Source organism: Phocoena phocoena, chromosome 21, assembly GCF_963924675.1.
Source record: "Phocoena phocoena chromosome 21, mPhoPho1.1, whole genome shotgun sequence".
NCBI classification, from domain to species: domain Eukaryota; kingdom Metazoa; phylum Chordata; class Mammalia; order Artiodactyla; family Phocoenidae; genus Phocoena; species Phocoena phocoena.
The window spans coordinates 13,227,300-13,252,215 of record NC_089239.1 but is presented as its reverse complement, the minus strand read 5'-3'; the positions used below and the strand labels follow the sequence as shown (position 1 = coordinate 13,252,215).

Genomic DNA, 24,916 nt, shown 5'->3' with positions numbered 1-24,916 from the left:
AACCATGGCGGAAAAGACTCAAAAAAGGTGGGTCGCTGCCTGAGAAAACCCTGTTCTGTCCTCTCCGCAGGGGTGGAACCTGTTCCTGGTCGCCTGTGGTGGGGCCTTAGATGGTGTCTTAGATCCCGGGCGCCCGGCTTAGACGGTTCCTAAGGCCCAGACCTGGGCGTCCGCGGAGGGAGGGGACGACGGAGTAGCGGTAGAGCGGCCTGGGAAGGTATACGGAATGGGGCTGGGTTCTCGGTCCCTCCGCGACCTCACCGGCGCTCCTCCGCCACGCGCCTGCGCGGAAGCGGTCTCGGGCGGGGCTGCGAGGGGAGGAGGGTGTTGTCCCCCGCCCCGGACACAGAGGACCGGTCCCCTTTCTTTCCGCGGCCTTCGGGGCGCCTGTAGCTGCCCTGTGTCCTCGACACACGTGGGAGTGCCGGCCGCTGCCCAATCCCTTCGTGCCTGTTGTGGGCGCTGTGTTTGTGTAGACGGGCTCCAGGGGGGCCGCACCTGGACCAGAACTAGCTGCTTTGTAGACGCGTGGGGACAGGCCCTGGGGTTGCTTCTCCAGTGGTCTTACTGGCTGGGCACTCTGGGTGGAAAGGAGCGGCTGGGAGGGGTACACGCTTAAGTTAAACTGTTTTCCACAGCAGCAGTGTTGAGCACTCTGTGGTGACTCTCTCTGAAAAAGAAAACCGACAAACCTTGTTTTGGGTGCCATAAATTAACATTTAGGTTTTTCTTCTCTTTAGGCAGGTAATTGTAATCTTTTTCATAAGATAAAGAGGAAAGGAATATTATGCACAGTATAGTGGTGTGCAGTGAAGATGAAGGTGGTGTTGATTGTTGTTTTAATAGGTAGGTCTTTGGCTAAAGACCTGCCAGCTGCCTGTTTCCCCGTCCGCCCCATCACTCCCAGGTACTACGTGGAGATATTCGGACCACGTTTTAATTGATCTAGCGGTGAGTTTAATTATTCCTGCCTCACAAAGTGTGCTGATTGTAATACACACTGCCTGGAGCCTCTTCCTTCTGCATAAAACTGAAGACAGGGCATTTTTGAGTCTCACCTGTTGTCGCTTGCCCAGGATAAGTTAAACGTTAGATAATACTTTTTTCATAAAAAAAATCATAGCGAGAGGGAGGCTGAGGGAATGGAAAACTGGGATGGGAAATCATGTCTAAAATGAGATGTTTATAGAGGTTAATTTATTTGTCCCGGGCTTAATAAAATTGCTTTTTTAAACACACAAACCAAGTTGAAAAAACATTTACAAATGTTGATACATTCAAGGGCAGCATCATTCAGCTGTCACAGAAAGAATATCCAAAATGACAGGATGTTTCCAGGAAACTTTCAGCTAACAGAAAAGAGATGACTGGTGTTAGGATAATGATGTCCCGGAAATGAACTTTGCTTCAAGACGTTTAAAGTCTCTGGGTTTCAGTTTCCTCATCTAGAAAATGAGAGGTTTGGACCATTTTCTGTTTTCTACTTCATGTTACTGAAGTTTTTTCTTCTATTCAGTAGAAAGGTTTTATATTTTCTGTGGTTTCAGCAGACAAGTGACACATAGTAACCCAGATGGATCATTTTAAAATTTTATTAACTTGTTCCTTGTAGAAAGTCAGTGCCTGTTAAAATGATGGGAGCAGACATAGCTGTGTCTAATCTCAAGAACATTTCTTGAAGATAGACCCAGGGATTATTAGTTTTTGGTTTGATATTCTTTTTACTTAGAGCTTTAAAAATACTTTGTGGTAGGAAGGTTTGTTCACAGAAATTTATAGAAGAAAAATTCTTGCACGTCTTTTTTTAGTTTTTCACGTCAGTAAGGAAGTGGTGATATTTAAAAATATTTAAAAATATTATGCATATACCTGGAGCTCCTAGCTGTGCTGTTCCTATATAATAAAAATATTTTAAAATATTTAAAATTTTAAAAAATATTAAAAATTTTTTTAATTTTAAAAAATTAAAAATTTTTTACACATCTTTTACAAATGCTCATCACATAATCTTTCTGGTGTTTTTCTTTTTTCCTAGAAATCTTCCCTTTGAAGTCTTCTGTCAACTTTGCTCTCTAAGACTGATGCACAGCTGTTATCCTGATGTTTCCCTCTGTCCTTGCACGCTGGAGCCTCTGTTTCTAGAATCTGTCTTGTCTGTTGGTTTACTTTTATTTAGCTAAGTACATCCTTCATTAGCTTCATAATAAAGAGTGCATAGGAGATATTTTTTTTTAGAGTTTGCAAGTCTAAAAATGTCTTTATTTTCCTTCCGTAGTTGTTTGCTAGTTTGGCTGGATAAACAGCTCTAGGTTAAAAGTAGTTTTCACTCAGATTTCTGTAGGCATTGTTTGCTGGTGTTGTAGTATCCAGTATTGCTCTTAAGAAATCTGATGCCATTCCGATTATTTCTTCCCCTCGGTGTGTGACTGTCCCACCCCCCACCCCTGGAAACTTTTGAGGATCTTCTCTATAGTGTTCAAAATTTTTATGATAATGGTACTTGCCCATGGGTGTTTTGCATTCACTGAGTCCTTCCGGAGTGGAGATTGATGGCCTTTGTCCTGGGGAATTTTCTTGTGTTATTCTTTCATAGTTTATTCTCCAATATCTCTATTTTCTCCTTTCAATATTACTTTTATTGGGATTACTTTTATACTTCATGTATTGGTCCTCTAACCCTCTTGCCTTTTCTCTCTTTTTTTTTTTACATTTTGTTCTACTTTCTGGGAGAGCTCTTTTTTTAACCTCCATCCTTCTAGTGAATTTTAAATATTAGTCATGTTTTTTATTTCTAGGACCTCTTTCTTAGACTCTGTTCCTTTTTCATAGGCTTCTGTCTTGATTTATGCAGTAGTGTCTCATTTCTCTCAATTATAAGTGTTGTGTGTTTTTAATGTTTTCTTCTACTATCTGAATTAACTGTGTTTCCTCAAACTATTTTTTTTTCCTGTTTGTTTTGGGTTTTTTCCTTCCTAGTTGGAGGCTTCCTGGATGTATCTGATAATGGCCTTCTGTCCATTCTGTCCATTGTTAAGCATGAGAACAGCACAGCTGGGAGCTCCAGGTATATGCGTTAGGCTTGTCCTCTGATGTGTTTCAGGGTAGAGCAAGTCAGGCAGGAAGCTGAGCTTTTCATTGAAGAACTCAGGATGTCTGGTAGTTTCTGTAGAAAAGAATCATCTTCTTATCTCCTTGCTGCCTGAAATTCTGTATGAGGCCAGGAAGGCACATGGGGAAGGGGTGCTGGTGGTCTCACTGTTGCTCTGCCCGTCATTGTCACCTGGCTTTGGCTTGATATCTTAAGTGCAGCGCCTCATGGAGGGGCCAGTCATCACCCGGCTGTGCCCCTGAGGATGGGTACGGGGGCAGACATCTGACTGCTTGGTTGCCTCACTTTTCTCCCCTTCCCTAGTGCCTGGTCCCTCCAAGCTAAGCCTCTCAGTGACTCTCTTCCTGCTGCTTACAGGCTTCTGAAAGTCTTGACATCTTTCATCTGCTGTTACCTCCTCTCCCTTGCTCTTTGGGAATAGTACTTCTTTTATTCCTTTACTGTTGTTTTAGTGGTATTTTGAAAGGAGAGATAAGTTGTCCATGTAGACCAGGGGTGGGCTAACTTTTTCTGTAAAAAGCTAGTATTACCTTGTTTTTATTGTTAAGGAGTACATAGTGTTCCAGTAAGCTGGTGGCAATATTTTATTTCATTACCTCTCCCTTTTTATGGCTATCAAGGTTATTAACAATGAATGTTTCACTGTTCTGAATAATATTATAATGACCAATTTGTACATATATTTTCCTCCTATTGAATTCTTGATGATAGAACTCCAGAAATAGATTTCCTAGATCACACATTATGAATATTTTTATGATTCCTGATGCATATTGGTACAGTAATTTCAAAGAGGTGTCCTGATACTGCCACCAGAAATGTCCTAGTGTCTCAGTTAAATTACAGCTGCATCATCATTGGATAGCTGTCATTAAAGGAAAAACAAAACACCTCATCACCCTGAACAAACTAATATGAGATAAGAAATGGGCCAGAATATAACCATATTGAATATTCCAAGTATTCACATTTATCTCATAACACAGCCTTTCATTTCTTCCCTCCATTGACTTGTGTCATGTTTCTGCTGGTACGATATCAAGCATCCTGGGTGTAATATGACACAGAACAGTTAGAACAGTGGTCTAGAAATATTCTAACCCATGCCATTGTGAATATGGTGTAACCGGGTTATATTTGTGATAGCAGTTTATTTGGAGACTGAAAGTAATGAGAAGTAATGCTAATGAAAAATAATCATTTTTTCCTTGGTTAAAGAGGATTGTTGCTGAAGCAGTGGGAGAAATGATTTGAAGAACAGAAAAACTGGCCTTAAAGGGAAACTAAGGAGTCTAAAATTCATTAAATGATACAAGTTACATGAAAGTATTTTTAGATAAAGGGGGAGACCCTTTTAGGGATTATGATTTGAGGGGGACTTTTTCAGGGAAGTGGATAAAGTTTCACCCTGATTATGGAAACATATCCAGGACTTCTTTAGTACCTGGCCTTAAGAAAATTTGATCAGCTGTTGATTGATTGATTGGATAGGTAATGCATTTGTGTGATTCAAAATGCAAACAATTTAAAAAATGATATATAATGAAAAAATTCCATCTACCTTTGTTTCCCTGCTATCTATCTCCTCTCTCTGAAGGCAGTGAGTATTGATTGTTTCTTACCTGTTCTTCCAGAGATAGTTTGGAAACATCCAAGAAAATACAAATATTAAGCAGTTACACACTAGTACCACTGTACACATTGCACCAGTTGTAAATGATGCTCAAAAGTCATTTCAGAAAAGCTGAATGTGCTAAACACTTAAGTATTTTATTAGAATGGTAAGGTTGTCTTGTTTAAGTTCATGTTACGTATAATGAAAATTTTCAGTCATCGAGGACAAATTTTAAAAACATGAATCTGTTTCAGAGTAAAACATTTGAAAAAATAAAACTTTGCAATAATATTTTTTAAAATCAAAGAAGTATCCAAAAAAGACATGAAACACAAATAGAAAGTACCATTAAATTTGTTTATAGTATCTACTGTATGTTAAAAATAAGCAAGTAGGGACTTCCCTGGTAGTACAGTGGTTAAGAACCCGCCTGCCAATGCAGGGGACACGGGTTCGAGCCCTGGTCCGGGAAGATCCCACATGCCACAGAGCAACTAAGCCCGTGTGCCACAACTACTGAGCCTGCGCTCTAGAGCCCGCAAGCCACAACTACTGAGCCCGAGTGCCACAACTACTGAAGCCCGCACGCCTAGAGAGAGCCCATGCTCCGCAACAAGAGAATCCACTGCTATGAGAAGCCTGCACACCGCAGTGAAGAGTAGCCCCCGCTCACAGCAACTAGAGAAAGCCCGCGCTCAGCAGCGAAGACCCAACGCGGCCAAAGATAGATAAATAATTAATTAAAAATCAATCAATAAGCAAGTATTTTCATACATGAATATTTATAGAACTTAATGATATTGATATGAGCGAATCATTGCACTCTAGATTTCTAGTCCTTGCTGATGGTGATACAAATATTTAAATATAAATATGATATTTACTGAAATGAGAAAACAATTTTTTGAAAAATTTATAAATCAAGGCTGTAACATGCAAGTCAAGAAAACTTCAACTGTTGTATACCAGGTTTTAGTAATTTACCTGAAATGCAAAGTTCATGTCTTAGAAGAAACTTTGATAGGTTTTGTTTATCTTGTAGAGCTAGAACATGGCAAGGATGTCTGGTTTCAACACTCTTCTACTTAATATCATACTGGAAGTCTTAGCCAGGACAATAAGGGAAGAAAAAGAAATAATATGAATACAAATTGGAAAAGAAGAAATAAAACTGTCCCTATCCACAGATAACAGAATTGTTTACATGAAACTGGTTTACATGGAAAATCCCAGAGAATCTATAAAACTACTTGAACTAAGTGGGTTTAGCAAGGTTGCAAGATACAAGGTCAATATACAAAATTATTGTATTCCTATAAACTTGCAATGAACAGCTAGAAATCAAAATTTTGAAAAATCCACACAGATATAAAATAGAAATATCTAAAATGGTATTGTTATTTCATAGAAACTGAGAGCAGATTTAACACCATGAATAATATCATTACTACTAAGAAAGATTATTAATGACTACGAGTTACTTAGCGAGTGTCAGTTAAATGGGGAAGTCATTGGTACAGTTCCTCATGTCAGCTCATGGCTCAGCTAGGGCAGCACTTAGCTAGGTTCAGCTGTGTCCAACAAAAGACCACAGCAGAATATCAAAAACATTAATAAATTATTTGGAAATTATTAATTTTTTGAATAGTTTGCACTACAATTTAGATCACTTGATCAGCAGTTTTATCATATACATAGAGAATAAATAGGAATATTTAGAAATTTTAAATTTCTACATTGGGGCTTCCCTGGTGGCGCAGTGGTTGAGAGTCCGCCTGCCGATGCAGGGGACACGGGTTTGTGCCCCGGTCCGGGAAGATCCCACATGCTGCAAAGCGGCTAGGCCCGTGAGCCATGGCCGCTGAGCCTGCGCGTCCGGAGCCTGTGCTCCGCAACGAGAGAGGCCATAACAGTGAGAGGCCCGCATACCGCAAAAAAAAAAATAAATAAAATAAAATAAATTTCTACATTGATTTCTATATTACTATTACATTGCTGCATTGTTAAATATTTTGAACGAACATTCTTTTTCCTCTTCTTTTTTTTTTTTTATTTTTGCGGTACGCGGGCCTCTCACTGTTATGGCCTCTCTCGTTGCGGAGCACAGGCTCCGGACGCGCAGGCTCAGCGGCCATGGCTCACGGGCCTAGCCGCTCTGCAGCATGTGGGATCTTCCCGGACCGGGGCACGAACCCGTGTCCCCTGCATCGGCAGGCGGACTCTCAACCACTGCGCCACCAGGGAAGCCCTCTTTTTCCTCTTCTTAACCAAGATACTGGCATGTTACTGTCCATCTCTGGCTTTGATTTTGTTGACTTAACAATGTAGCTTGGAGATCATTCCAACTCTTTACATACAGGATTATTCATTCTTTATTATGCTGTATATTAGTTCATATTATACCATAATTTATTAACAGTTCCCTACTAATGAATATCTAGATTGTTTTGAGCTTTTTGCTATTTAGAAACAATGTTGGTGTTAAAAGAGTCCAAAGCCTCTTTTCCTCTCAAGCATTTTAAGAACGCACGATAAATAATTTTAGCTCAGTGGATGGTGTGCCACCTGAGAAGTTTATAATATATTAAATCTTACAGTTTATTTTTCATTTTTCCCTCAATTTGTTTTAACCTTTTTCTCATTGCAGTGTCAAGATAGCTTCTCTAACAGTATTTTTAAACTTTACGCGTGATGAATGTTACCTTTTTTTCCTACAGTGTGAAGATTGCACCTGGAGCAGTTGTGTGTGTAGAGAGTGAAATCAAGGGTGATGTAACTATAGGTAAGAAAATAGCCTATTAGTGTTGTTTCTCAAGAATTGTGATTTATTTCAGTGCTTTACAATTCATTAGGTATTATTTTCTATGTTTGACTGATGCCCTAATTTTATTGAGAAACAGTGTATTTCTCTAAGTGTTTAATATTTCTAAAAGAATTTAGTGTGATGGAGTCTATATTTAAACTCATGTCTGATAAACTAACAAGGCAATATAATAAAGTCTTTTATTTGAGAGACAGCTATTGTGTACCTACTACGTGCCAGGCACTGTGCTAGCACTAGGGACCCAGCAGTGAACACAGCAGACAAAGGTACTGCCTTCACAGAGCTTACATTCTATTAAGAGTATAAACCATGGAGTCTGACAGACTTGGGGTAGCATCCTCGCTCTTAACCTGCTGAGTTACCTCTGGCATGTCACTTAACCTGTCTCATTTTCCCCATCTGTGTAATTGTGTGTATCAGAATTAGGTTCAACTGCTTGTAGTGGTGGCTTACACACTCAAAGGTTTACTCCCTTATGTAAAAAGCCCAGGGGTAGGCAATTCAGGGCCTGTCAGTTGATTGTCTGGGAACTCCAGCCTTGCAGGCCAGGATGTGATGGCTAGAGCACGAAGAGTGATCTTGGATAAGAAAGGGGAGGAGCGGAAACAAAGGGTGTACCTCCCAGTGCATCAGCTCCCCTTAAATAGTCTTCCTGAAAGTTCCACACGGTCTTTTGCCTTGGTCTCGGTCTCATGGACACACTTAGCTACAGAGAAGGCTGGGAGATGTAGTCTGAACTAGACACGTTGCTGCCCCCTTATTGGGTTCTGTTACAAGGCAAAAGGAAAGAATGGATATTCAGTGGTAGTTAGCAGCTTTTGTCACAGGCAAAATAGGAGTGCCTCCCTCAGAGGCTTTTTTGTTTGTTTTTTTTTTTTACCTTATAGGTTTTTGAAGGATTAAAAAAAAGAATATTTGTGGGGCTTCCCTGGTGGCGCAGTGGTTGAGAGTCCGCCTGCCGATGCAGGGGACGCGGGTTCATGCCCCGGTCCAGGAAGATCCCACATGCCGCAGAGCGGCTGGGCCTGTGAGCCATGGCCGCTGAGCCTGTGCGTCCGGAGCCTGTGCTCCGCAACGCGAGAGGCCGCAACAGTGAGAGGCCTCACGTACCGCAAATAAATAAATAAATAAAAGAATATTTGTGAAAGTCATTGCCCAATACCTAACAGATAGTAAGCACTCAATAAACGTTGGCTAATCACACTGTAAAATCAGTGTAGCCTTGTTAGAGGTGAAGTCCAACATTTAAATCAAATGAACAATTTAACATGAGGCAACTTGCTTATATGAACATGATTAAATTCCCCCAAATGCACATTTTAGCACATTCTAGTTCTTTTACATGTGTTTTCACTGGACATGGTGCCCTGGTAGCTTTATTAACGTGAGCCCATCCTTACTAGCCACTGTGTGTTGCTGGAGTAGAGCTTTCAGGGAATTAAGTACACTTTCAGAGAGTAGATATGCCTTGTTCCCTTATACTAACAGTATCTGTAAAAGAAAAAAATTTTTTTTTAAATTTTAGTAAGTCTAAGCCTCCAGCCACTTCAGGCATCATGTCTTATAAAACCAGTTAAGATTGTGCCTGTATTGGGAACTTCCCTGGTGGCCCAGTGGTTAAGACTCTGCACTCCCAATGCAGGAGGCCTGGGTTCGATCCCTGGTCAGGGAATTAGACCCCACATGCATGCCACAAAGAGTTCGCATGCCACAACTAAGGAGCCGGCAAGCCACAACTAAGGAGCCCGTGAACCACAACTAAGGAGCCCGCCTGCCGCAACTAAGACCCAGCGTAACCAAATAAATAAATAAAGGAAATACAGCATTAAATTACTAAAAAGATCATGCCAGTATTATGGAACATCATTAGGAATTTGCCAGGTTGGATTTATTTAATTATAATATTTTAAATTGACAGAATTTCAAAGTTTAGATGATGGCTCTTTCTTTCCAGTGCTGTATTAACTCTTTGTTAACTCTTAACACTTGCAAACTTTTTATGAGGAGAAATTATGATGGTCACATGTTTATCAAAATGTTCCTGTGCATTTTGCCTTTTTTTTTTTGGCCTCATGTGGGCTCTTAGTTCCCCAGCCAGGGATTGAACCCGAGCCCCCTGCATTGGGAGCACGGAGTCTTAACCACTGGACCGCCAGGGAAGTCCCTCCTCTGCATTTTTATTCTAGTATTTTTATGGTTTTCTTCATGATTCGAGGAATAACATCTGATAGTAGCCCACAAGGTGTTCTGTAATTAGAAGGAAAATAAATTATAATACTTACTTTCCCTCTCATTTCTACTTCTTCCTCACTTTAAACAATAAGTGTTCAGTATCTACTGTATAGTAGATATATAGATGGTATAAATGTCTCTACAGGCATAAATGTGCGCACAGGTATACATATATGTTTGTGTGTGTTTGTGTGTGTGTTTCAGATTTGAAATAACAGGTCCTGTCCTTGCAAAGCATCCCTAGAATAGCAGTAAAGGCTTTATCCTGTGAAAAGGAGAGCTGGACCACTACATAGGACTGGGGCCTGGAGGTTTCAGGAATCAGCGCTCGCTTTTCTGTTTCCCCTCTGTCTTTTGTTCCTTTGTGCTTCTCCCCTTTGTTTATCCCTTTTATCCTCCTGCCTTCTGTAAATGTTGAAATTATGTAAAGAAATACAGTATTTAAATCTACTTTCCATGTAAGCTCATTACCATCTGATGATGCACAACTTTGATGGTTAAAATATAAAATGATTGTTCAACACAGATTTTCAGTGACGGATTGTAGCATAAGAAATGGTAATTTTTTAAAAACTAGTGATTTGAAGTTTATCATAGAATGGATCTAAGTTAATATTTGTTGGGTTTATTTTTGACCCAGTTTTTTAGAACAAGAAAATTTGCTCACATTACAGAAACATCTCAATTTTTGAAATTAAGGAAAGGGGCTTCCCTGGCGGTCCAGTGGTTGGGAGTTTGCCTTCCAGAGCTGGGGACATGGGTTCGATCCCTGGTTGGGGAACTAGGATCCCACAGGCCTCGGGGCAATTAGGCCCACGCACCGCAACTCTTGAGCCCATGCCCATCCCCAGACTAGAGAGAAGCCCATGTGCTGCAGCTAAGACCTGATGCAGCCCAAAAATATAAATAAATAAATATTTTAAAAGAAAATTAAGGAGAAGATTCAGAAGTGATATAGTGACCCAGTGTTCTGTGTTACACAATTCTTATCTCATTTTCATTGTGCCTGTTTCTTATCTCTAATTTTATATATAAACATCAAAATTTTCCAGTATTGGTATTTAGTCATTTCTATCATGTTATATTTGGTATAAAATTATCTCTTATCTTTTGATACTATTAATTCATTTTTCTGATGTAATACATCAGATTTAAAAAGCTCCTGGGAGATATAAAGTTAAATCAAAGCTGAGAGTAGAGATAAGTTATCTGATTAAATCTCACTCTCCCTACCATGTTGTGTTTTTTTATTTTTAGTGTTGTGGTTTTTATTTGGGGGGGGTGAAATTTTCTTCTTAGGGAAACTTTTTTTTTCTTATTTATTTTTAATAATTTTTATTGGAGTATAGTTGATTTACAATGTTGTGTTAGTTTCTGCTGTATAGCAAAGTGAATCAGTTATACATATACATCAATCCACTCTTTTTTAGATTCTTTTCCCATATAGGTCATTACAGAGTACTGAGTAGAGCTCCCTGTGCTATACAGTAGGTCCTTATTAGTTGTCTATTTTATATACAGTGGTATGTATATGTCAGTTCTGATCTCCCAGTTTATCCCTCCCCCTCCCTTTTCCCCCTGGTAACTGTTTGTTTTCTACATCTGTGATTCTATTTCTGTTTTGTAAGTAAGTTCATTTGTACCATTTTTTTAGATTCCACATATAAGCAATATATGATATTTGTTTTTGTCTGAATTACTTCACTTAGTATGATAATCTCTAGGTCCTTCCATGTTGCTGCAAATGGAATTATCTCATTCTTTCTTATGGCTGAGTAATATTCCATTGTGTGTATATATATATATATATATATATATATATATATACTACATCCTCTTTATCCATTCCTCTGTCAATGGACTATTTTTCAACTTACGGCTGTTTTTGTTTTTGCTTAATTTATCAGAACAACTAATGTAAGTCTTCTGTTACAGTATGAGATTTGAACACTTAATAAGCTCTGTTTTCTGGCTTAAGTGTCAATGAATTTAAGTGTAGTTTAATTAATAGATTTTTCAGGATGTTTTACATAACTTATCATTCCCTTATCAGTTTTACTCTTACCAAATTATTCCATTCTGAAATATTTGAGGAGCAAAGTAATTTTTTCCTTTGCTATATTTCAGTTAGTAGAACTTTAAACCTTATCTTCTGTTTTCCTAGAAAATCAGGTATTTGGTTTATCGAAGTAACTAGTCCGAAACTTTGAAGTATTGTCCTTAACCAGAAACCCTATGGCTGTGGCTCTGCAGGAACCTGACCCTTTCATTAGAGGCAGCTAGGAAACAGACCTTGGGAAAAATAACAGCACTCTCGTTAATTATAATTTGGGTAAATAAGGTTTCATAGTATGAAGCCTGTTTTTAATTAGTTTGCCTTGATTCATGGGCCATGCATTATTTCCTGAAAATTTTTTTTGAAAGCTGAAAAACATTTCAGAAAGGTAGCTCTGAGCACAGTCCTGTAGTCCTGTTACAGGGTGAAGGCAGACTCCTGGGGTTTAGGACAGGGCTTGGTGGGACATCGTAATGTGAAGGCAGAACTGAGTACAGTGGCAAAGCTTTGTGATGGAAGCACTTTGTCCCACTTATTCTGTCATTCTTTCCATTAGAGTTTTTAATATAAGCTTCCCTTTTATTGTGGAAATCTTTTTTTAATTGAGGTAACATTGGTTTATAACATTATGTAAGTTTCATATGTACATTATATGGAAATCTTTTTCAATAAAGCAGAACAGTGGCTTTGACTTGAGAAATTCATTGAATATAAAGCAGTTCTTAAAGATACTTCAGCTTACAGGTCAAAGGAATTGTTTTCATTTTCAAAAGAGACCTTGTGGCTTTTGGAGCTATTTATTGACATATGAAAATGTCCACAAAGATTGCTTTCTGTGGCAAAGATAGACAGGAAAAATGCCCTTTACTAAATGAGGGGAATGGAAATTTGATGCAAGGAATGTCTTTCTGGCTGGGTTGCGTCAAGCCCGGCCAACCATTTAGAAAAATAATTCATCAGCCAGTGAGGCAGCTCCGACTCTAGACACACTTATCCAAACAAGGAGATAAGCCAAATAGGGTTTCAGCACATTTGGTAAGAAAATATACAAACTGCCCCGCCAGAAAGAGCGCCAAGAAAGTTCACAGCAGCCTTTTAAAAAAAAACTTTCCATGGTGACAGATTTTTATTGTTAAAGCATTTTAACCTCAAGACCCTTCAGCTTGGTTTGAATTCAGACCCATTCTAGGTAAAAATGCTTCTTGCGTGCAGAAAAGTATGGAGCAGACTGTGCTCACATTCCAGTGTCTTGGACTAGTGCTCAGGTTGCCGGGCTGTCTGGTGACGACCTCCAGCGCTGCGCAGAGACAAAGCCTCACTCACCTAAGTCAGAAAGTTCCTTTAAGGAGTTCACCAAATTTAAGTCTTAGCAGTCACATGTCCTGTGGTTCATATACACATACTAACCTCTCTAGTCTCTGCCCAAAGAGACCTACAAGAGGTTAAGGGAAGCTATTCAGTTTATTGTCACCCATGACCTTGTTGTTAACATCACAACTTGAAGTAGATAGTTTTCATGTTTCAAGTCATTTCAGCCCTGAACTCCAAGACTTGTAGTTTGGCGGTGTGGCCACCAGGTGGAGGTGTTGTCCTAAACACAGGTCTCACAGCAGCTGCTCACAGGTCTCATAATGCTTTATATCCCAAGGCAAGGCCATCAGATTTATAACCAGTTTTCCGGTTACTTACTAACAAACTTATTAATAATGATAAAAACAATAACAATGATAAACACCTGGCTAAAATAGCCCCAGCATTATTTTTAAAAATTGTGTAAGAAGACATGGGATTTGGGATTATTCAATTTTTAAAAATTTGTGCTCATCTCTTTGGGTTTCTTTTGTATAATTAACATGTATTATATTATTTTTGAAAGGAAAAGATGAAAATACCAATTGTTTTCAAAGCTGTACTTTAGAGGAACTTTTAAAGGAGCACAGGTCCCAGTGGTACTTTTGTCTTATTAGCCCTTTCTCAGGTAGCTTCTTGCAAGGCTGCTTGTTGTCAAAAGTACCAGCAGAATATCTAGTGCCTCTGGCTACTTATCTAGCTGTGGCAAAGGATCTGCTTTCTTTCACAGCCATGACGATCTCTTCCTCCTGTCAGATTTTTAATGCTAGCAATGGAAAATTATTCATTTTATTAATTATTAATCTTTTTCACTATCTTACAGTATGGTGAAGAATTTTCCTCCCTGGTTAAAAAGAGGTTTTACCCCAGTACCTGAGTATCAGGGAAGTAAAGCACTCACTTTTCTTCTGTTTCTCAGACCAGAAGGAGTTATTTTGTTTACTGTGATAAAGTTCTTAGCTCTTAGTGTCAGGTTATGATGAACTTCCCATTTTGAAGAACTGTGATCTCCTTTTCAAACATTATTTTATATAATCCACACTTCAGCCCAGTGAGGTAGGTTATCATACTCATCTTTTTATAGATGAGAAAACTGAGGCATTTGAGAGATTAAGCACATAGCCTTTAAGTGATAAAGGCCAGAGCCTGGACTTTCTAGACAAGGGGCGGGGTGCTAGCTGGGGCTTTAATTATAAAGAACCTAAAATAGAAAGATTGTGTCCCTTTATCATGGAATATTTTGATGTAAAATGTAAATCTGGTATTGTGCAAACTACAGATTTAAATTGGTTCACATGGCTGGAAGACCTGTAAGAAATTTCTCATTTCAAAGGAATCCAGTGTTTGTTTCAGAAATGTTTTAGCACCTCTCCCCAAAAGTGTTAACTTCTAAATGCCCCTTATTAAGGAATTGGTTAAATAAACTATGGTATATTCATATGATGTGAAATAATAATCAGCCATTAAAAAGAATAGCCAGCTAGATACTTATATGGAAAAACCACCATGACTTACTAGGTGAAAAAGCAAATTGCAGAATAAGTACTATTCCTTGTTTTTTTGAAAAAGTATGTATTTGTAATTCGTATTTTTTCTCATTTATTTTTTAACTTTCTAATGAAATATATTTTATATACAGTGATATTTACAGATTTTAAGTATATAGTAGTACTTAAGTCTGGAATAATACTCCAAATTTTTAAGAATAGTTATCTCTAGGTGGGATTAGCAAGAGGAGAGAGGATCTTTCACTTTTGGCTTTGATTGAGGTTTTTCTAATGAGTATGTATTCCTTTTATAAGTGTGTGTGTGTTTAGCAAAGGAAAAAGGCACACGTGGTCACAGTCACGGTCGCCTTGAGAAGCTTCCCGTGGATCTCAGTGATCCCGTCTTCTATTCTGAAATCTCCTATCCTGAACAGGAGAATTTGCCAGGGAAATTGTACTTTAGTAGCTGAGAATTTGGGGAGCCAGAGGTGACAGAAATAACAAAGCCACTCTCTGTGCATCCTTTGACTTGGGCCCCACCCTCTTTATCAATCCCGAGCTCTTCATTGTTAGGGAAAAAAATAAGCACTGAGATTCCTTCCAGTTCTCTGGGCACCTGGAATGCCTCTTTATTTTAATACATTTTTGAGCAAGCATGTTAAGTATTCCCAATTTTTAAGATAACAAGCTCAAAAGGGCAAATATAGCACACATTCCTTTTTGTTTCCCTGTAACATACAGCCCTGCCTGTCACAAGCAGATAATGATTACTGAATAAATTAACAAGTTATTAATATACTTTATTAAAACAATAGAATACTGAATTTCATGGACAGTGCCATCTATCTGACTCCCCTCCTACTTTCTGTCAGCACTTCTGCCCACCCTCTCTTACTTTCAGAGTCAGTTACTTCCTGTCCGCTTGTTTACAGATAAAAATGGCCTTGGTATGGGTGGGTGGGCGGGCGGGTGTTGGAGAGAACGGCTGCCTCGAGAGATTCTGTTTTCTCACTAGTGGTTTCATTATCACCCAAATGCTAGGCCTATAGGGAGGAGATGTTACCGGATTTAGGCAGTGCAGTGCCTCCTTCATCCTGACCCGCCAATGGGCTTGATGAGAGCCCTTCCTGCCCCTCGACTTGAGGTTGGAGTCACTGCCTCAGGTCTCCTTTTATCAGAGTCGTAGGACTCCAGTAACCATGCTTGGCTCCTTCCTCTGCCTGCCGTTACCCCTTTCACCTGGTTAAAATCACATCCTAGACCAGTAGGGATGGTGACAGAGTAACAAAGCTAAGGTTAGTCTCCATATTTTCTAACTCTCATCTCGCCCATATTTCCTCTTAATCCCTTAATAAAAGGACTAATTTTGGGCTTCCGTGGTGGCGCAGTGGTTAAGAATCTGCCTGCCAATGAAGGGGACACGGGTTCGAGCCCTGGTCTGGGAAGATCCCACATGCCGCGGAGCAACTAAGCCCGTGTGCCACAACTACTGAGCCTGAGCTCTAGAGCCCACGAGCCACAACTACTGAGCCCGCGTGCCACAACTACTGAAGCCCGTGCGCCTGGAGCCCGTGCTGCACGACAAGAGAAGCCACCGCAGTGAGAAGCCCGTGCACCACAACAAGGAGTAGTCCCCGCTCGCTGCAACTAGAGAAAGCCTGCATGCAGCAACGAAGACCCAACACAGCCAAAAATAAATTAATTAATTAAAATAAATAAATTAATTAGCTAATTAAAAGGACTAATTCTGTAATGCGCTAGCATAAGAAAGCACCAACATTGTAAGCAAATGAGCCTTACCTTTATGAGGGAAAGGAAGGAAAGGAATTAATTTTTATTGCTGTCTACGTGTCAGAATACTATGTCTACAAACATTATTTCATCTAATTCTTAAAACAGCCCTGCAAGACTGTTATTATCACCGCCCCCATTTCACCGCTGAGATAACAGAGGCTTCAGAACAGAGGGTGAGCCAGGGCTGTCCGGCTCCAAAGCGTGTGCTGTCTCCACTCACCTCGGCTTGAGATTTGGCACGAACGGCAGTGATAACATTTGTAACGTGCCTAGTGTGGTGCCTGGCACCTATTTTAGGAAACGTTCCTCCCAACAGCCTCCTTGGAAGCGCAGCCTTCAAAAGTAATTTCTTTTCACCATACTTTTAACAGGACCCAGGACAGTGATCCACCCTAAAGCACGAATCATCGCGGAAGCCGGGCCCATAGTGATCGGCGAAGGTAACCTAATAGAAGAACAGGCGCTCATCATAAATGCGTGAGTGAGACTCTTACAGATGCTCTGAATCAGGTGCCACAGTGTTTCCATTCATTTCAGCCCCATCTCTAGGGACCTTTTACAACTGACATCTGGAAAGCCCACTATTTGAGAACTAGAGAAACACTAAGCATCTTTTTCTTTTTTAAAAAAATTAATTAATTAATTTTTAGCATCTTTATTGGAGTATAATTGCTTTACAATGGTGTGTTAGTTTCTGCTTTATAACAAAGTGAATCAGCTATACATATACATATATCCCCATATCTCCTCCCTCTTGCGTTTCCCTCCCTCCCACCCTCCCTATCTCACCCCTCTAGGTCGTTACGAAGCACCGACCTGATCTCCCTGTGCTATACAGCTGCTTCCCACTAGCTAGCTATTTTACATTTGGTAGTGTATATATGTCCATGCCACTCTCTCACTTCATCCCAGCTTCCCCTTCCCCCTCCCTGTGTCCTCAAGTCCATTCTCTACGTCTGCGTCTTTATTCTTGTCTTGCCCCTAGGTTCTTCAGAACCTTTTTTGTTTTGTTTTTTTAGATTCCATATATATGTGTTAGCACACGGTATTTGTTTTTCTCTTTCTGACTTACTTCACTCTGTATGGCAGACTATGTCCGTCCACCTCACTACAAATAACTCAATTTTGTTTCTTTTTATGGCTGAGTAATACTCCATTGTATACATGTGCCACATCTTCTTCATCCATTCATCTTAAGCATCTTTTTCAACACAAGTAATTAGTAAATGAGGAAAGCACAGACCAGAGGGGTAAAGAGACTTGTCCAAGGTGAGATAGCTCGTAGGTGGATGACTAGAATCTCCGAGTCTCGGTCTGATAATCTTCCCCTTATGTATGACAGCCTCTTCTGTTCCTGAAGCGAACATTTCCTGAGGACACCCCCAGTGGCCCAGTGCTGTGCTCACTGCCTCAGATAGTCTTTTAGTTGGATGTCTTGGTTCTGGCTGCAATGTTATTACTCATACCCAGACATGTGAACTTAAATCTGATATATATTTTCATATGCTTTGAGGGATAACACTCAGAATTATATTTGAAAAATTGGGGGTTCTAGAGGCAATTTTTAAACTTTATAAAATATTAGAACATTTACATGATCTTAGTGAACTAGACTATAATACCTGTGAAATTTTTATAAGCATTTGTAAAGCTTTCTAGGTAAAATTTTGGCAGGAAATTCAAGCTTATACCTAGTTTATAGCAACAGTGTATGGAATTTTTAATAAAGACCTTGGGAAAATACTTAACTGTGATAAAGAGATTGATTTCTCTTAATGCTTACTTAGGATTTGGGAGTTTCTTACTATATTAAACAGTTTCTTTTTAAAATATATTTTGGCACTTTTAGTGTAAGTCAATTAACAAGTTATATTCTGCAGTAACTCAGCTGTCAGAGATAAAGCACTGTTTTTAAATGGCTTTTTCCTCTTAGACCACAAACATCTTATGTTCTAAATGTTTCAGCTATCCACCTAACAGCATAAAATGATTATTTTATGTGAATATCTGTTTACATTTCACAATCTTGAATGATTATTAAGAAAGGGAATTTTTCAAGTTAGGCATGATTTTGATTCCATTTCAACAAGCCGAAAGTCCTAGCCAGCATCTTTTCTACCTTGTCCTGGGAAAGGCACACTGGGCTTTGAGTTTAAAAAATAAACAAAGAAAGACTGACCTTCTGTACACACCTATGACTTCTTTACATTTCAGTAGTTCTTTTTCAACTCAGAATAAAGTCTTCTGCAGCATAGAGGATAAATAATTCACTTGGATTAAGAAATTACTTACATTGTTACATATATTAAGCTTGATGGAGGTAAAATTGAGAGAATGAACCCAAATTCCAAAACAGCAGAATTGCTTACTGCACTGTTAACTTGTTGATAATTTGTCTCTTCTTTTTATAGTCATCCTGAAAATATCACTCCTGATGCTGAAGATCCAGAGCCCAAACCTATGATCATTGGCACCAATAATGTGTTTGAAGTTGGCTGTTGTATCCTTTGCCATAATTTAAGATAAATCATTTCCAGCTGTCTTTTGGTACCTAAATCTCCTCTGTAGAAATTGTTGTAATTTATCTATCAAATACTTACATTATATATATATAATTATTTTTTAACACATAATATAATTGTATATAATATATGTTATATATTATGTAATTTATATTATGTGTATATATAAACATTTATAAACTATGTTTTTAGGACTAGGCCATCCAGCTCTTTGAAAGGACTTATTTACAGTATAATCCCCTCTGTTCCACTGAATAACCCGAGTAAAAGAAGTATGCTGTTTTCACGTGTGCATGCATGCACACACAAACTCACACTCACCTTTAGGAACCATCTTGCTCCTGTTGCTACATCTTGTTGGCAGGTCCAGTGACTGAGTGGCAGTAGACATGAAATAGAGTAATCTTGGCTTCAGTCCTGGTTTAAGAACCACACTCTGTCCATTTGATTCCTATATAGTTTTAGGTTGACAGTATGTTGTCTGATACAAGGAAATGGTGGATGGAGATGAAAATATTTCATTCTTTGCATTTTTCCCCCCAAGTGTCACCAGTGCCTTTGCTGATTTCTTACTCTAAAAAGATAGTAAAATCTTTTCAAGATGTCAGCGAAACCTTATTTTATAATAGAAACTACTTGAAGGAGAAAATCTAAAGGTTTAACAATAGCAAAATATTTAAATAAACTGCAAGCATAAAATGGACCACTGGAACCATTAAGCAGTCATTTAAAATTATGTTTTTAAAGATTTTTGATGGTATGGGATAAGGCTTGCAAATGGAAGTGAACCGAATAAAGTGAGCTACAGACGTTTATACGGTTTGATTTTGTACAGTTTGATTTCCAGTTATATAAAGGGAATTATACATGTTTACATAAAGATATATCAAGGCATTAACAGTGCTACCCTTAAGTGATTGGGTGTTAGTTTTCATTTCCTTAAAACAGTTATGAAAATATGTTACTCATAAAATCGGGGTATAAGGTGCCCATTTCTTTAAAAATATAGAAGACATTTATTTATACTTGAGATATTTCTATATAAAGATTCAAACTTTACTTGCACACTGCCCTGGGCAAGGAGTTCTGGCCAGGCCAGCCTGCGTGGCCCCTCCCATGCCTCTGTCTCTGCCCCAGTGCAGGATAAGGACAGAGTGAATTAGTAGGGAAGAAATATGAACATATTCACAATGGCTACTTAACTCTGGCTTACAGATTCCCAAGCCATGAAAATAGGAGATAATAATGTTATTGAATCAAAAGGTAAGTTATGTTTGGAACTTTATTGTGAAAACTGATTACCTCCTTTCTCTTTGTGGTGTTCCAGAAAACAACCTAAGTACAGACCACGGCAAAGTGGTGTGCTTGGAAGGAAGGCGGGGTTGGAAGTGGGCTAACACAGCTATGAGATGAATTCTTTGCCTTTAAGGAACCTAATCTAGTAATGTGTTTCATACATTAATTTAAAATTCTAGCTATGTACATTTAAATCAGGATTGAGTTAAACCATAAACTTCAGGTGAAAGATTTGAAAAAGATTTCTCCTAAAAACTAGTGTCTGACTTCCCTGGTGGCTCAATGGTTAAGAATTGCCTGCCAGTGCAGGGGACACATGTTCGAGCCCTGGTCCGGGAAGATCCCACATGCCGCTGAGCACCTAAGCCCATGCGCCACAACTACTGAGCCTGTGCTCTAGAGCCCGTGAGCCACAACTACTGAGCCCACATGCCACAACTACTAAAGCATGTGTGCCTAGAGCCCATGCTCCACAACAAGAGAAGCCACTGCAATGAGAAGGCCATGCACCACAGCAAAGAGTAGCCCCTGCTCGCCACAACTAGAGAAAGCCCGCACGCAGCAACGAAAACCGACTGCAGCCAAAAATAAATAAATAAATAAATAAATGATTTTTTAAAACCAAAAAAAACTTCCTTCCTTCCTTTAAAAAAAAAAAAAAAAAAAACGAGTCAGTGGTAATTTAGTTGATTAACGTTATTGTAGAATTAAAGAAAAAAAATTAGTTTCTCTAGCAGTTTGCTTTCTTGAATTTCAGGACTGCTTTTCCCTAGCCCATCAGAAACAAATGTGAGCTACTTTATCATAGGTGGGGCAATGCGGGGGCCATGTAAGTTACCATCACTGCTGGGAAGCAGCTCCAAGAGCTTGTCCAGAAAGAACTGGAGTGATAAGACTTTTTTAGAATAGTGCCTTTCCTTTCTTGGTCTTGACTGGCATGAAAGAAAATGTTTTCTTTAAAAAAAAAAAAATTAGGCTTTTGGTTAATCTGCTTAATGGTTTTTATTTAATTTGGATTACCAGTTATGATGATGATGATTCCCACTGTCATTTTCTATTTATTGTGTACTTACTATGTGTCAAACCTGTGCTTGACACTTTACATTTACTATCTCATTTATTCCTTACAGCAAACTATGAAGTGGGATGGTCTCCATTTTATAGATGAACTTGCTCAGAGAATTTACAGTGACTTGCCCAAGATTGCACAGATAGCAGCAGAGCTCTGTTTTGAATGCACTTGATACTAGTCTGGTGCCTGCCTCTGCGCTGTACAAACCCTGGACTAAAGTGATTTCTTAATATTTTTTTAAGGGCAGTTTGTATTTTTAGACTTGCATCATCTTAGGAAAAAAAATAGTGTTCTAGTCATTGAATGTCTTACATGGTAGTTCTCTCTGTGTCTTTCCTGCAGCATATGTAGGCAGAAACGTAATATTGACAAGTGGTTGCATCATCGGGGCCTGCTGCAACCTGAACACGTTTGAAGTCATCCCTGAGAACACAGTGATTTATGGTGCAGACTGCCTTCGTCGGGTGCAGACTGAGCGACCACAGGTACTAGAACCTCTCTTTTAAAAAGAGTCTTTTCTAGGGCTGCTAATTTTCCCAAATACCACATAATTGTTTTAATGGGGCAGCAAGTCAGCTGTTTAAAAAGCAAATAATTAAAATAAACCATGAGAGAAACATTCCTAAAACTATAATTTCTTTGTAATTATTGAGTCCTTAATATCAGAAATATGTCCAAAGATGACAATGACACATTGATTATGGGAAAAGAAAATCCAGTGATATTATTCCTAATCTTATGTATTTTCACTGGAGGTGCATCACCAAGCCTTACAAACTATATGGATTTGCTCCTAAAAATACCAACCTTCGAGGGTAAGGAATGAACCTACCAAATTTATACTGAATAGCCAACTTGGGTTCATCTATTAGTTTACTAACACAGATGCCTTGAAAATAAGCACAGCTTGTGAATATGCAGGTATATTTAGATATTTTCCTGTCTTATGAGAAATTGTCCCCTCCTAATAACCAAGAATAATGGGAAGTATGTATTTGGAGTTTCACATTAGAGTAGGAGATAAGTAAGATAGGGCATTTGGGACTTCCTTTGGACAGAAGACATTCTGATTGAAGTTTGGAGCCTCACTGTTTGGCACACTCAGTATATTACCCACCCTCCTTCCCTTTCCCCAAAGAAAGTATTTTTCAAGACATTTAGCACTTTTGCTTCCTAGCCATATTTTATCAGAAATTAAAATTCCAGCTCTTTCTGGGTTATTGTAATTCTGTAATGTTTGGCCTTTATTATTATTACTATTATTATAAGCAAGTATTACCTCTATAGACCAAAAAGGAAATAAGAACAAATCCAGTATTTTTTCACTATCTTTCTGCATAACAGCAAAACAATTGAAGAGGGAGAAATGAAGCTGGAGTTGGGTTAAGGGAGATTAGAATTATGTGAGCAAGAATATCTGAAGTTTAATACATAATGGTGTGTATGAAACTCTGTTTTCCATTATCTTGCTGATTGTAAGGATCATGTAAAGGTCCTTATTACAGAGGATTCACCCAGACTTTTGGAAACAAAGTTCTTAGGGCAAGGGCCTAAAAGTCCATAATTTTCACAAGTACTCCCAGTGAGATTTACAGTGAGGGAAGTTTGAGCAAAGCTGGTATATGAAGAGTCAAGATCAGGTGAGTGTCACAGCTGTGTGCTCTGTAGGTCGTGTAGAAAGCAGTGTACTTGGGGTATTTTACTTGTGTTGTCTACTATAATTGGAACTTTCTCAGTTCTTAGAGGCCAAGGTGAAATCTACGAAAGCAAGGTTGAAAACTGATTAACATATATTTTTATATGTAAAATGTTTTGGCTTTTTCTTATTACCAAACTTAACGTATGTTCATTGTAAATTGAAAAAACAGAAGCAAAAATAAGTCAGTGAATGGGATCCACTGCAGGGGCACAGGTTCGATCCCTGGATCCCTGGTCAGGGAACTACGATCCTGCATGCTGCACGGCAGAGCCAAAAAAAAAAGTCAGTGAAAATCACCTGTAATCCCATGACATGGTGATAATCATCTCTACCTGATACTCTTTGCTTTCTGTTGGTCAGTTCTTAATTCTCTTATCTTTTTAGCCCCAGACACTACAGCTGGATTTCCTGATGAAAATCTTGCCAAACTACCATCACCTAAAGAAGACTATGAAAGGAAGCTCAACTCCAGTTAAGAACTAAGAACAATATATGACATCAAGATAATATTTGTCTTTGACCACTGTCTTTTGAAAGAGCCACAGTGTTTATGCACTCTTAGCAGTCTGCAGAATAATGTGTGTTGACTTTATCTTGTAAAATTGAGTTAGAGAGGAAAGAAATGGGGTTTCATTGTAACTGTCCTCTATAATTTATATAAAATGTATTATTTTCTGATATCCTTGTCCCATTTCTGATAATTTACGGATTTCTTATTTTGTGTTGTTTTGTTATGTAAAATGTTGGCCATGAATTTTAGTTATATAAAAGACTACCCATGATAAGAAAGAACATATTGTTATGTATTTATATTCTAGCATTTACTAAACTAAATAAAAATGTTGATGACAGGACTTTCAGTGAATATACTTTAATCAATTTTTCTACTTGCATCAACTCTCCCAAAATAGCTCTTTTAATTTTTATTGTGTACTAGCTATATATTAAAGCTAATGTGGATTTGTAGCTGTTTAAAATTTCAGTGAAATTTCAGCAGCTATTGAATTAATTTAGACTTCATTTTGTTTCCAAGAAAAAGATTTGGTTTTTTTTTTTCAGTAAAACAAAAGTAATCAGGGAAAGATGTATTCAGTAGAATACAAAATCAAAAAGAATGGTGTCTGATGAAAATGACAAGTAAAATGACCATTGAGTGGTATTCTTAGGTTTCTGAGAATAATGAAACTAGAAGAGATTTTGATATATTTATAAATGTATGAAATTATTTTGGCATATTACTAATCACTAATTATCGACCTTGTCATAATTCTATTTACCTAATTACATAATGGGCAAAATATTGAGGATTTTATTGTAATTCCAAGTTTTTTTAATAATTCAAGTGCATACATTTAATGGGACATACTTTTTAACTTTTGAATCAGTAGATGTTGATTCATACTAAGACATTAAATGCTAAAATATTTTCTCTTGAAACTTTTTTTTTCATTGAAGTATAGTTGATTTACAATGTTATGTTAGTTTCAGGTATACAGCAAAGTGATTCAGTTATACGCATATATGTATTCTTTTTCAGATTCTTTTCCATTATAAATTATTACAAGATTAATTTTTAATTGTGGATAGTAAAAAACTATTTTCGAATTTCTGAAACTGACTGGTACAGATTAGCCTTTGTTCCAGTTGTGAACGACTTGATTTTGGTAAGAATATTCATGACTCAAGTTAGAAAACTGTACTACTACATGTAGTGGTTTGAAAAATGAGAACATCACATAAATGTCCTGTTTTTGATAACTGCTCTTTATTCATTTTTCAACCCCTGGTGATCAACTTAGGATTTTGTTGATAATGAAAATTTCTAGATAAAAGATCAGAAATTACAAAACTGCCCTTGAA

General features: G+C 38.3%; 1 protein-coding gene across 1 annotated transcript; it reads left to right on the top strand.

Annotated features, from left to right (window-relative positions):
- Positions 1 to 24,014, top strand: DCTN6 (dynactin subunit 6). Its single transcript, XM_065899906.1, has 7 exons — positions 1 to 27; positions 7,442 to 7,506; positions 16,839 to 16,944; positions 18,879 to 18,967; positions 20,205 to 20,252; positions 21,700 to 21,842; positions 23,441 to 24,014. The coding sequence occupies exons 1-7, from the start codon at positions 5 to 7 to the stop codon at positions 23,537 to 23,539; spliced, it is 573 nt and encodes a 190-aa protein (XP_065755978.1). The 5' UTR covers positions 1 to 4; the 3' UTR covers positions 23,540 to 24,014.
- The last annotated feature ends 902 nt before the right edge of the window (positions 24,015 to 24,916 follow it).